An 11,828-nucleotide genomic window follows, 5' to 3' on the forward strand; every position below is an offset into this window, starting at 1 on the left:
TCTTATTCTAATCTAACATTTTAAATGCATTAGATATGTTGCTTCCTAAAGGTGACTCTAAAAGTATTCTTCTAACTATTTATAAGAAAGGGAAATTAAAAAGATTAGCTCAAATGCAAATGCTTTTACTATTGAGTTGTCCCAGGAGCTGGAATGAATTTTACCCCAGGTTTCTTTTCTGGAGCCAGATACTTGATGTCCCGTTGTATAGATTTAGAAAATGTTCCTAGTAAATTACTAGATCTAACCTGTAGCTGAGGTGCCAATCTGTATAACGTTAAAAAAGATCTATGCTATGTTTTTACATTGTTCAGCTTTGCCACATTTCAACAAAGACTAAGGAGAGCATGAACACATGGACATATTTAAAACAAAGAATAAAAAAAAAACAAAAACTAGTACTCTTTATAATTTCCTCTTCTGTGCTCTGTTTCTAGGGTGCTGATTTCTCTAAGGAGGAATGTATGAGCAATGAGCTCCTGTTTAAAAATCACAAAGTTTAAAATATCCTTTTTTATTTAAAAACAATAAATCAGGAAATTCAGAAACTTCCTATTTTGTAGGCTCTATATAAATATATTTAACTATTATATTTATTTATGGGATGATTTGTCAGCAGCAGAACTGAGTAGTTATTGAAATGCCTCAGGTAACCACACAGACATAATTATGTGTGTGCTTAGTCTACAGCCTCACTTGTTGAGCATTTAGTTGCTACTGGACATAAAGCAAACAACTTGAACAATATTCATTCAAAGTAAGTTTTAAACTTACAAATTAGAAACATTGCATTATGCCTACAAGTACACTACACTCCATAGAGCCACTAGAAGGACAAGACCAAAGCAAACCCAGGACTGAGAGGTCTGTTTCCAAATCTAGCTAGTAAGAGATGTGTTGAGTCTTTCTCTGCTGCTCCTCATCCCTCACCACTGCAGATCTGAACGTGAAGCCACGTTCAGCAGAGGCTTAAATTCAGCAATCAAGTCATCAGAGCCCAGCAAATGGGGAGCAGTCACACTGAGTCTGCAGGTCTGCCTTCGAGAGCAGACCTGAAAAATCACCTGTAGGCAATGGTTCCTGAAATATCTCCTTTGTAAAGTGAAAGCAAGTATCAACCCTTAAAGACTGCAGCTGTGCCACAGTGGGCTGTGATTTAATCAGCACATCTGTTTGAACTGAGAGATTGCAGAGAAAAACCTGTGGTGAGTACTTGAACTGTGTGTTTCTTGAGGGTGGATTTGCTCTACCTGCTCCTATGCTAGCTGAACGCACCTCATCTACTTTAAAAACAACAGAGTGATATTTTAATGGTGGTGTAACCAAAACTTCCAATTTGCAAGTCGTCTGTGCCCGGCATCTCAACTCTGGTTATGAACTGGCCTTAAAAGCAAAGGTCCTAGTTTCTGTCTTTATCTACAACTTTGCCTAGGCTACCTTTGTTCGTGTGGCATCTACCCCCATCTGACAGTAACTGTTTGAATTATTATCCTGTTGGTTGTCTCCCTAATAGTTATCTGGAGTGGGAGGGGAATTGGGTTGGATGGAAGAAATTAATAACCTTCCTTTTTGCGAAACAAAGTTAGCTAAAAGAATGAGATCTGCAAGGTGCTTTGTACAGCTAAGAAAAAGATCTGTGCAAAGCCTGAACCACACAGATCAGCATCAATTTTAATCAAAGGCACTAGTTAAGCTGTCATTATTTTCAGTGGAACTGAAGAATTGAAGAAATTGGAATTTTTCTTTCACTGAGCTCAAATCAGGTTCTTCTTGTTAAGGTTTAATATAAGGGCTGGAAGAATAACTTTTGGAGGCAAATCTCTTAAACTGATTTTTTTTTTTAAAGAAATTTCCATTGCTTAATCTTGCAGAACCCTGTGGAATTTGTTTTTTTTTTTAATTAAATTACTCCACCCTTTCAGGTAATCCATGTGAAGAAGTGGGAATTCATGTGTTAAACTGGTCTTTGTAGCATGGTCCCGGATGTCAGTATATTAATCTTTGTTTTCTTCCCAATTATTTTACCCATAGACCATGAACTGTAGCATATCTGACAGACATTCTTTATAGAACAAATGGATTTCACTATTTAAACAGGTGTGGCACACTTGCAGTGGTATTATTTCATTTTAGCAATACAAATAAAGCCCAGGTGACTGTACCAAATTAATGAAAATTACTGAGTACACTGGATAGAGTAAAATAATAGAACTATCTCCCAGGACACTGAATATCTGGAGGTGGTAGACTGCCTTTCCTCACAATCAATAGAGATGCAGTTTTAACGGCCATGGTAGGCAGTTCATGAGGTTTTCTGACTGCGATAACCTTGGTCTCATCAAAGTTGCCACAAGCACCTCGGATAAGAAAGCACCTTTGCCCTTATCTCAGAACATGGAAGGATATGGGAGACTTTATCACAAGCAATTTCCCGTAGTGCTGCCCGCTATATAAATAAAGAACAAAAGCTTCTGTTAGGAAGGAATTATAATCCGATATTAAAATGCTGGCAACAGCATATACCTGCAGAAATACTGCAGAAAATAGAAAACAAAGAAATTATTTGAGTTGTACTACAGACAGAAAATTTGACTCAGCATGACAAAAGTGATGCTCAGTGTGTAAGGTATCACAGCCAAGGCAAGGATGGGGACAGGAGCTGTAAGAAAACACTGAGATGTGCAGGTATTTCATGCCCCCTGAAAACCAACAGGCAGCATGGAAAGAAGCAGGACAGGCTGTGTTTAAAAGAGCAGAGGCGAGCTTTGAGGACCTAAAGCTGGCTTTGTGATATTACCTTATAAATGAGTGAAAGCAAAGATTCAGCAAAAAGGAAACTTAAGCTGACTGATGCTGAACTGGAGCAAAAAATCAAACACATACCATGCATCTCTTCAGACTAAAGGGGGAAAATGTACACATCTGTAGCCATTCTTCAAGTTACTCTTGAGCAACACATGGAGTGAATTTTGTGTACACTGAAGTCTAGTACCACAGCCTTTTAGCTTCAATAAGATAATGCAATATAAATTTTATTTAGCAAATGGAAGTTTAGGAGCCACTTGGAAGAAAGTATCACTGCGTGGCCCAGTGTGCAGGTCATTCTGTGCATGTGCCGGCTTATGTCTCTGCCTCAAAATAATTATTTCACTCCTTTGCCAGAGCCAAAAAGACAACTACAAAGCAACCACCCCTAAGTTTAAGCTTTCATTTTGTGAACATAGGATCAGCACTGCAGCTTGCTGATCATTCTACAAGCATTTTGGCAAAGGCAAAGTTAAAGTGCTGCAAAAGGATAGGCCTTTTATCTTCTTTCTTTCTTTGCCCTGGAGATAATCAAAAAAAGCCAGAACAATGCAGTTGGATTGGTTCATTTTCAGTCACCTGTTCCTTAACAAAAGTTCTTTCTTCTAAAATATGCAGCCCAAAAGCTGATGTCATTTACCAGCAATAAATATTGATAAGGAAAGGCGTATATATATATATACATACATATATACATACAACCCTAGAGTGAGGAGAACCTCTCACTCCTGCCTCTTTTCCTGAAAGATACAGGATTCTGGCTGGACAAAAGGTAATGTATGCAGCATTTAATTTCAGTATTAGAGACTTTATCCATACAGTCTCTTGGTCAGTATTGATTGAGCACTGTGCTACAAAGGATAATGTAGTTAATATCTAAGTTGTACCAAATGTGCTAATTAAGAGAAAACATCTGCTTACAATAATTCCAGAGGAAAATTAAAAAAATAAATTGTATTTTCAGCTTAGAAAGCACACCTCTCACTCGTGTGGGTGAGAAATGGCTTCAAAGAAAGTAACACGTCAATTCATTTGCTTTATTCTTCAAATTAATTAATTCATTTTACAGAGGGTGGGCAATCATGGGAAATGTTTTTCTAATGTAGTTTGGTTTTTATGTTAAATCACTTAGAGTGTCAGGATATACCATTACAGCTGAAATCAGAATCTTGCCAACTAGAAATGTTAAATTATCTATCCAAGCTTCCAGATATATATGCTATCAAAATGTCTATTATACCTTATAGTATTGCAGTAAACTGGTTGCATTTTTTTAATGCAGAGCAAATTCTTTTTTACAAAATGAGAGCTAAAAATGTAAACTCAGAGAAAGTAGAAAAGCTTTTATCAAAGTAACTGAAAAGACAAACTTTCAAACCTGCTATGCCTTTGAAAGCTTTATCAGCTGGCAGGAAGAAGTCTCTGCTGAGGCATGAAGCACCAGGGCTAAACATGGAAAGCCTGGACTGTATTTTTCAAATATAACTTTGTTTCTAGCTTCTTAGTTATATATTTTAATATCTTTTTTTTACAGTCAATCAAATTTGCATGAAATGTCCTGTTTTCGGGCAGAGCTGTCTAAAAGCACATTGCTAGAATCTGTCTTTTCAGAAACATAGAAATGATTTAGTGGATTGAATACTATTAACATGTAAAAATAATTGTACCTGGGAACTGTCATCTTTTGACTTTGAAAATACTGTCAAATATATTTACTCCGATGGGTACAGTCTGACAATTGATGATATGCAGTAATATTTTAATAAAGTTTTATTCTGGAGCTATAAATGGGTTTATGTTTCCAGTTGTAGCACTTATCTGAGGAGTCCCAGAAAGGTTTTGTTTCTGCATGTAAGGACAAGACAACTCCACAGTGGCCAAAACTATCCCTTTAGTTTAAGAATTTATTCTTCATCAATATGAGTGAGAGCTCCTCTACCTCATGCAAGTGGTTTCCTTATGCAGGTGTGGGAAAAGAAGCTGAAGTCTGAATATCCGAATAACATGAAGTCTTTGATGTGATACGATATGTCTTGCTGATTTATATCATGCAACAGAATATAGTACTGAAATAAATGATCTACCTGCCATCTATCTCGTATCAGGAGCATTATAGTAACCAGGAGTCACCAGCTCACACTCTCTTGATAGGGTCAATTAACCTTTTAGGTGTTATCTTAGGCACAATAATGTAATAATGAAGCCCACTGAATTCAAACTCACATCTCCGCATGGCAGTGCTGTGCTACCTTTTTTGTTAGTATCAATTTGGAAATGAATACACCAAGCTCATTACTTTGTGAGTTCATGAACGAATACAGCATCTTGTGTAGAATAACTCAACAGGGTGTGGAGCTTTCAGTCTGAACTCAGACAATTTAGTCTTGCACTGCTACCATGCAAGAGAAAAGAGAACAGTGTTTTCATTTTTCTTCTTTGGCTTAATTTCTTAAGGGTAGGTGGAAACCCTGCATAGCTGGGCACCTAAAAAAAATAGAGAACTTAACTTGTTCAAACAAGTGGCTCAATTGCTACCTTCTGATATTTTGACTCGTGGCTTACATCTGTTCATTAACATTTTGCTGTGAATATTAGCCCTAAGATCTTTTGGCTGTGTGCAAAAGTCATATGGTATATTTATGTTCTCTGGTTGATTGACATCCAATCTAGTAGAAAGTCTTTCCTGTCTTGTAAAAATTATGAGTGTTTCTAGCTATGCCTATAGTTATTAGCATCTAAATTCAGAGGAAGTAATTCAACCTCAAAACTAAATGCTGCAAGAGCATCACTACAGCAAGTCTTTTACTATGACACTGCACACTGTGACATGCTGGTATACTCCTACTGTGAACTAGTGTAGAATACTCATAAAATATGAACATAAAAAGGGTCTCAAACACAAAGATGTTTGAAAACCGTCATATTTTTCAGTGTTCTGTCAGGGTTTTCCCAGGTCTTCTCTCCCAGTTGAATTTTGGTTGGAAATTTAGCCTCAAATTAGGGTTATAAGTGGGCCTGCTTGTGCCCAGTTACAGACCAGGATATACAGAACTTGCTCCTCCTCAGTGAAGATGAAAGTATCAAAGCTGCTGCATTATTTGTAAATGAGTCACACCGAAGCACCTGAGAAGACTAAAACTCTTTGTGACAACCATCATTCTTCTTTTTATTATTATGTTCATTTTTCCTAGAATAAACAGAAATTTCTGACATGACAGATGTAAGCTGACTCATACACACAGGACTAATTAGTGAGTAAATCCACTAACTTCAGTAACATGAACCCTGTCATAAGAAACACATGACTTTATGTGTTTTACTGTCCCTGCTTCAATGCAAGGTAGAGTCTTCTCTCTGTACTAGATAGTGGTGTCCATGCAGCATCATGTATTCATTTGCAGTTTCAGAATATCCAAATGTATTAGGTATTAACTGAAATAATGTTTTGTGTGGCAGGCTTGACTGCAACAGTTTTGTATCTCACTCACATACTACATTATACCACAAACTTCTATGCAACAGAAATTAATGGATTTGGGGTTTTGTTTTTGTTTTGTTTTTTCTCTGTAGAAATGGATCTACTAACTGCAATAATTTTCCTGGCTGCTTTGCTGCACCAATCTGATGGGCAGGTAGGAGGAATCATCTATTCAAAAGAGCCATAACTGGACATGTTGTATAGGTATCTGACATGGGCTACTCTGGTCTAGTGATCTTTCAATCCTTACAATTCAGGGATTAAATTATTGTTAACACATTAATAGTTTTTCTGGGATGAGCTACCTGAGCTCTTGCCCTCTCCAGAATGTCTAGCTTAGATTGAGGTGTCTTCTTAGACATTAAGTGGAAAGAATCTTTTCCTGAGAGATGTTTTACTCTGAAAATTCCAACGTAAGTATTATTAATTATTTTTCTCTGCAAGGTTTCATCACCTGACATCACGATGTAAGAGACAACCTTAGGTATTTCAGAAGATAGTCTTATAACAGTCCTAAGTTTTGATTCAGCTTCACATTTTTATGCTATTTACAAATGAGAACAGCTAGGTACTTTTTAGCACACACAAAAGGAGATTTTGGTTGAAATCTGGTTTCAGAGCTAAGCTTTCTACCTGTTTGATGTGGAGACATCTGAAAGTATAATTCTTACCTGCAAATTTCATTTAGTGTGACACCTCCTAAAGAAAAGTGCAGTTTAAATCAAGGAAGGAAGAAAAAAAAATAAATCAGCGATTATAGGTATAGAAGAACTGATAAAGGAAAGTTGGGAATTTCCAAGATCTTTACTTTGACAAGAAGCTCGTAATTTACCCTGCTTATAAAAATGCTGATAACTGGAACCTTCATTGTTATTGTTTTCCAGGATGTAAAGTATAAACAAGTGGACGTTTCCGCCATTACTCATTTTTCATTTCAAAACCAAAAAGAGATCCTTGAGCAACACAATGAAATACGGAGATCTGTAATTCCCACAGCCAGGAACATGCTGAAGATGGTAAGCTTGCTTTCCACATCATTAGCAGAAGATTGTAGGCTTCTAAACCCACACTCAGTGAAGAGAGAGGGCAAGAAAGGTGCTCTGGGGTTGAGATGAAGAAATCAAATTGTTTCTTTGTTTCTTCAGACTTCATGCTTAATTTTGCACCCCTTGGTGATAAAAGCACTTGTAGAGTCGTTGCAAAGCTCTCAGGATAGGCCACAAATGCTATTCAGAATCCCTCTCCCAACCAAAATGTTTTAGTTTCTCCACTTAGAAAACTCAGTTAAGCAACATAGGAACAGTTCCATGACTAGGGTTATTTGTCTACAGGAACCACAAACACAGGTTTGCCCCAACCACATCTAGTTTTTGCTCTCAAAGCTATGTTAACGTAGCCTGCACATTGAACCACACGTTCTTGCTTTATGTTTGTTCATTGCAATATATAGCAACTTCAAGCCTTTTCAGTGAGAACACTTAAACCAGGGATAAGGTACAAAATGCAATGACGGATCTCAGATTATGGATACCGCCTTTTAATCTTTAGAAGGATAAGCAGCTCCCTTAGAGAAAGACATGCCCTAGATAAAGAGAAGTGTATAAAGCAAACTTGGAACAGGAGCACAAGCAGCTGAATGCTTTTGAATCACAGACTGTCAGGGGTCAAAAAGGACCTAAATCTGCACACCCACTTGTCCTTAGCTGAGCTTGCTTTGTCCATCATTGGTCCCATTCCTGATATTCTTTGTTACCGCTATCCCGTGAGTAGATAATCTGGTCAGTTCTTCATGGTTAAGTTTGCATGGTGAGAATTGCAAACATTCCCCAGCTTCAAAGTCTAGCTGGTGTCTATCACTCCATCTCAGCTGCACTAGGGCTCAAAATCAGTTTTATGCCATTAGCTCACTGCACCCTGCAGTGATAAACACAAACACAAAGCCAAAAGAAAGCAACAGTATGTTATGAAATTCCTAGTAACCAGGACCATCTGGAGATCAGTTCAGTGTGATACTGTGCAAAATAACCTGTTCTGCAGCCATTAAGAGCTGAAGAAGTGTGGTGCCCATATCCCAGTAGTGTAAACTTGCCTGACTCCCCTGTTTCTTACTGAGGACCATTTGGATGCACAACACCCAAATCCCTCCCCTTTTTTTATCTTTTCATGTACTGCATTAACCTGCCTGTGACCTGGGTACTTCTTACTTTGTGTCTTTCAGGTGTGGAGTGAGAATGCTGCCAGAAATGCTCAGAAATGGGCAAATAGGTGTGAGATGAAAATCAGCCCAAAAGATCAGAGAATCATTAATGGTACATGAGAAGTATGAATCCCAAGCTGAGGGGTTGATGGCAGTTTGCAGATGACTCCTGTGCATGTGAACTAGAAATAAGGATAACTTTTAATCTGCTGTAGAATATCTTTGTCAGACTAATACCCTTACAGGCGAATTGTTGGAACTGGAGAGAGGGGGATGCTAAGTACTTACCCTATATTTGTACCTTGAAGCGTCTGCATTTGGCTCCTGCTGGAGACAAGATGGCACAGTAGATGACTGTCAGTATGACTAAGTGCAGACATTTTTGTGTAACATTTTGCAGTCAAAGTAGTATCTGTGACTGGAAGCTCACCAGAACCATAGTAACTTTTAGTGCAGCTTTCACAGGTGCAGTATGAATATCACATTGCAAATAGGTGGCATTGTAGAGATTTTTTTTAGGTTGTAGCTACAACCCCTCTGTCCTACCTCCCACCCTACAGCTTGCTTTTCTCCTGAGTTATAAACAGACTTACTTACACTTCAGGTGTCACCTGTGGTGAGAATGTATTACTATCATCTTACCCAAGAACATGGTCTGAAGTAATTCAAGTCTGGAACAGTCAGTCCTCCAATTTCAAGTATGGATATGGAGCAGTCACAAAAAATGTCAATATCGAGAGCTATACCCAGGTATGGAGAACTGAAACAAACTGCAACGATACACTAGGGTTACAGGAGGACAGTTAATTGAGTTTCTCATCAGAAAAAAAATCATCACTATCATCAAAACTTTACCTTTATTCACACTCTGATCCAAAGATAAATTAAACTTTTTTTTCATCTAACTCTGAGACAATGGAACCAGTATTTTGGAAGAGCTGTCCAGAAGAGAAATATTATTCTGTAGGACAGAAAAAAAAAAAAAAAAAAAAGGAAAGAATATTCATGGCTTTAATTTAGAAATACATATTTTTTTGTATAAGGATTTAGATACTTAAGAAATGTCAAAACAAAATTTTTATTATGCAAATATTTGAATTTAAACTTTAGGGTCCTGGCAGAAACAGAGTTCAGAAACATCTGTAACTGTTTATTCATTTTCTGTTTATTCTTTCTGACAACTAAATTGTAAACTTAAAAGCTAAATAGACAAAACAATATCCTGTGGTTCTGTTATTGTGTGAGTTTCTTTATGAGAATTCAATAAAACGTGACTCTGAAATAACATTATGTTTTTTCCTTACAGCTAATCTGGTATAACAGTTACCAGGTTGGATGTGCAGTTGCCTACTGTCCTATGAACCCCTTCAACTACTTTTATGTTTGCCAATACTGTCCTCCGTACGTATTGTCTTTTTACTCATTTAAGATGCAGTAGTTACTGATGTTTTCAAAAACTCCTGCAGTCATGTGTAGGATAAAAATATCACTGTTCATTTTAACCATTTATAATTTTGAAAATACCAGTGTGAGCTGTGGGTTTAACGTCAGATTAAATATAAATATTTCTTATATTTCACATTGAAACAGATATTAGGCAAATTCTAGCATATGAACAAAGGTCAGTCTCCATCACAATCAGGCGTGCACAAATCATTTTATAACTCTGACCACAAGAAAGTCACAAGTAAAGTGAAAGCCAACAGCAAATGAATATTCACAGAGGTAAAGAGCATATTTGAAACACCCTGTTTGTCAAAATGTGTTTGCTGAGGTTATTTCCTAATAAGCTACAATAATTTGAAAGCCATTCAAAAAGCAGAACTAGGAAGCACATAAAATTCTTTTTTAAGCTGACAATGCTATATAAATGCAAATAATTCATTAATTTTCTTTCCCCAAACTTTATTGTTCCTCTTATTTAAAATCAAAGTTCTTGTATTCTATTAATATCTGAAACTAAAACATGACTGACTATGAAAATAATTTTATCCAGAATCTTCTGAGTGTCTTTTATTGTGACAAATAGCATAAACTCCTTTTAACGGTTCAGAGGTGTACTTTGATCTTGTTTTTCCAATTTCAGAGGAAATAATGCAATGCAAATAGCTACACCTTACAGAAGTGGACCAAAATGTGCAGAATGTCCTGGCCACTGTGACAGAGGACTTTGCAGTAAGTGAATTTATTCCCCTCCTTATAACAAGTACCTCAAATAATAATGAGTCCCTTTGTAGCATTTAACTTTTGCAGAGTTACTTCTTGCTTATCTGGATGAAAGATCCTAGAACTGCCTCTTTCATTCCCTGCCCCCAGAAATAACAGTAGTTAAACATCCCTCTAGAATAGGCACATTCTTGAGTAGGGTGGTTGGACGAGAGGTCCCTTCCCACCTCAGCCATCCTGTGACAACAGGTAAATTGTGAAATTGTGTTGCTGTTGAGCATTATCACACTCAATCTTCTGCTGCCCTCTCCTGGAAAGCTCAAGACAGAATGTCTTGATGCACTTCTGCAGGTAAGGGCACAGACTGTCACACATCCTCATGTACGTGAAGAGCTGCACAGGCCCCTGGCTTCTGCAGACTCCCACCTGGAGCAAGTCAAAGCATACAAATAGATGGGAACTGTAAGATATCACCTTTCTGCCTGCATTCCCTTTTCTAAAATATTCAAGCAATTTTAGCAGCAGAGCAGAAGCACAAACACTATAAAGACATACAAATGTAGAAATATCAGATCACAGCTTGGTTTTCAGTTATTGTTTCATCTGTTTCTATCCCTTGTATTTTAGCCAACCCTTGCAAGTATCAAGACTTCTTTGGAAACTGCAGAAATCTGAAGATGTTGTTTAGTTGTAACCATTCACTGGTGAAGGCGAAGTGTCCTGCCACCTGTGGCTGCACCACTCAAATCATATAATATCCTGGTGGATGTCATTATAGCTGCTGTGAGACTTATTAGGAAAGAGCTCACTGTGAAGTGTATTCACTCTCAGTGTATCAGCTCATATTGACCTATAGGTGACATTTTTTTCTGGTATCTCACCATTACTTCAGTCCTAAACAAGTATAGTAGCTCAAAATAATCTCTGATGTTATTTTAGGCTTTGTAGAAATCACACTTAAGCTACTGATGTGTTACTTTGTGGTTTTCCTTACAGCAAATCTTACACATTCATTTATTTTTAATGGGACAAACACTTTTAAAACTTCTTGTGTCTTTTGCAAAATATGCTAAATGACACATAGCTTTCTTCTGTTACTTTTTCCTTGATTATAAATGGAATGTATTCCAGCTAAATAAATATGTGATTTACCACTGCTTCACAAACAGTTTTTCACTGAAA

At 37.2% G+C, this 11,828-nt stretch overlaps 1 protein-coding gene across 1 annotated transcript; it reads left to right on the forward strand.

Moving 5' to 3' along the window:
- Positions 1-1,005: 1,005 nt before the first annotated feature.
- LOC133222505 (cysteine-rich venom protein TEL1-like) lies at positions 1,006-11,620 on the forward strand. The gene is made up of 8 exons (XM_061372250.1): positions 1,006-1,205; positions 6,376-6,437; positions 7,168-7,299; positions 8,502-8,592; positions 9,085-9,230; positions 9,787-9,881; positions 10,567-10,655; positions 11,274-11,620. Exons 2-8 carry the CDS (start codon positions 6,378-6,380, stop codon positions 11,399-11,401), a joined length of 741 nt encoding a protein of 246 aa, XP_061228234.1. The 5' UTR covers positions 1,006-1,205; positions 6,376-6,377; the 3' UTR covers positions 11,402-11,620.
- The last annotated feature ends 208 nt before the right edge of the window (positions 11,621-11,828 follow it).

Source organism: Neopsephotus bourkii, unplaced genomic scaffold (assembly GCF_033783945.1).
Source record: "Neopsephotus bourkii isolate Nb327-2 ecotype Australia unplaced genomic scaffold, CSIRO-AGI_Nbou_v1 NB_1600, whole genome shotgun sequence".
NCBI classification, from domain to species: Eukaryota; Metazoa; Chordata; class Aves; order Psittaciformes; family Psittacidae; genus Neopsephotus; species Neopsephotus bourkii.

Coding starts and splice junctions, on each gene's coding strand:
- LOC133222505 (XM_061372250.1), top strand. CDS start 6,378: ATGGATCTACTAACTGCAATAATTTTCCTGGCTGCTTTGCTGCACCAA. Junction 6,438..7,167: donor TGCACCAATCTGATGGGCAG/GTAGGAGGAATC, acceptor ATTGTTTTCCAG/GATGTAAAGTATAAACAAGT. Junction 8,593..9,084: donor AGATCAGAGAATCATTAATG/GTACATGAGAAG, acceptor CTTACACTTCAG/GTGTCACCTGTGGTGAGAAT.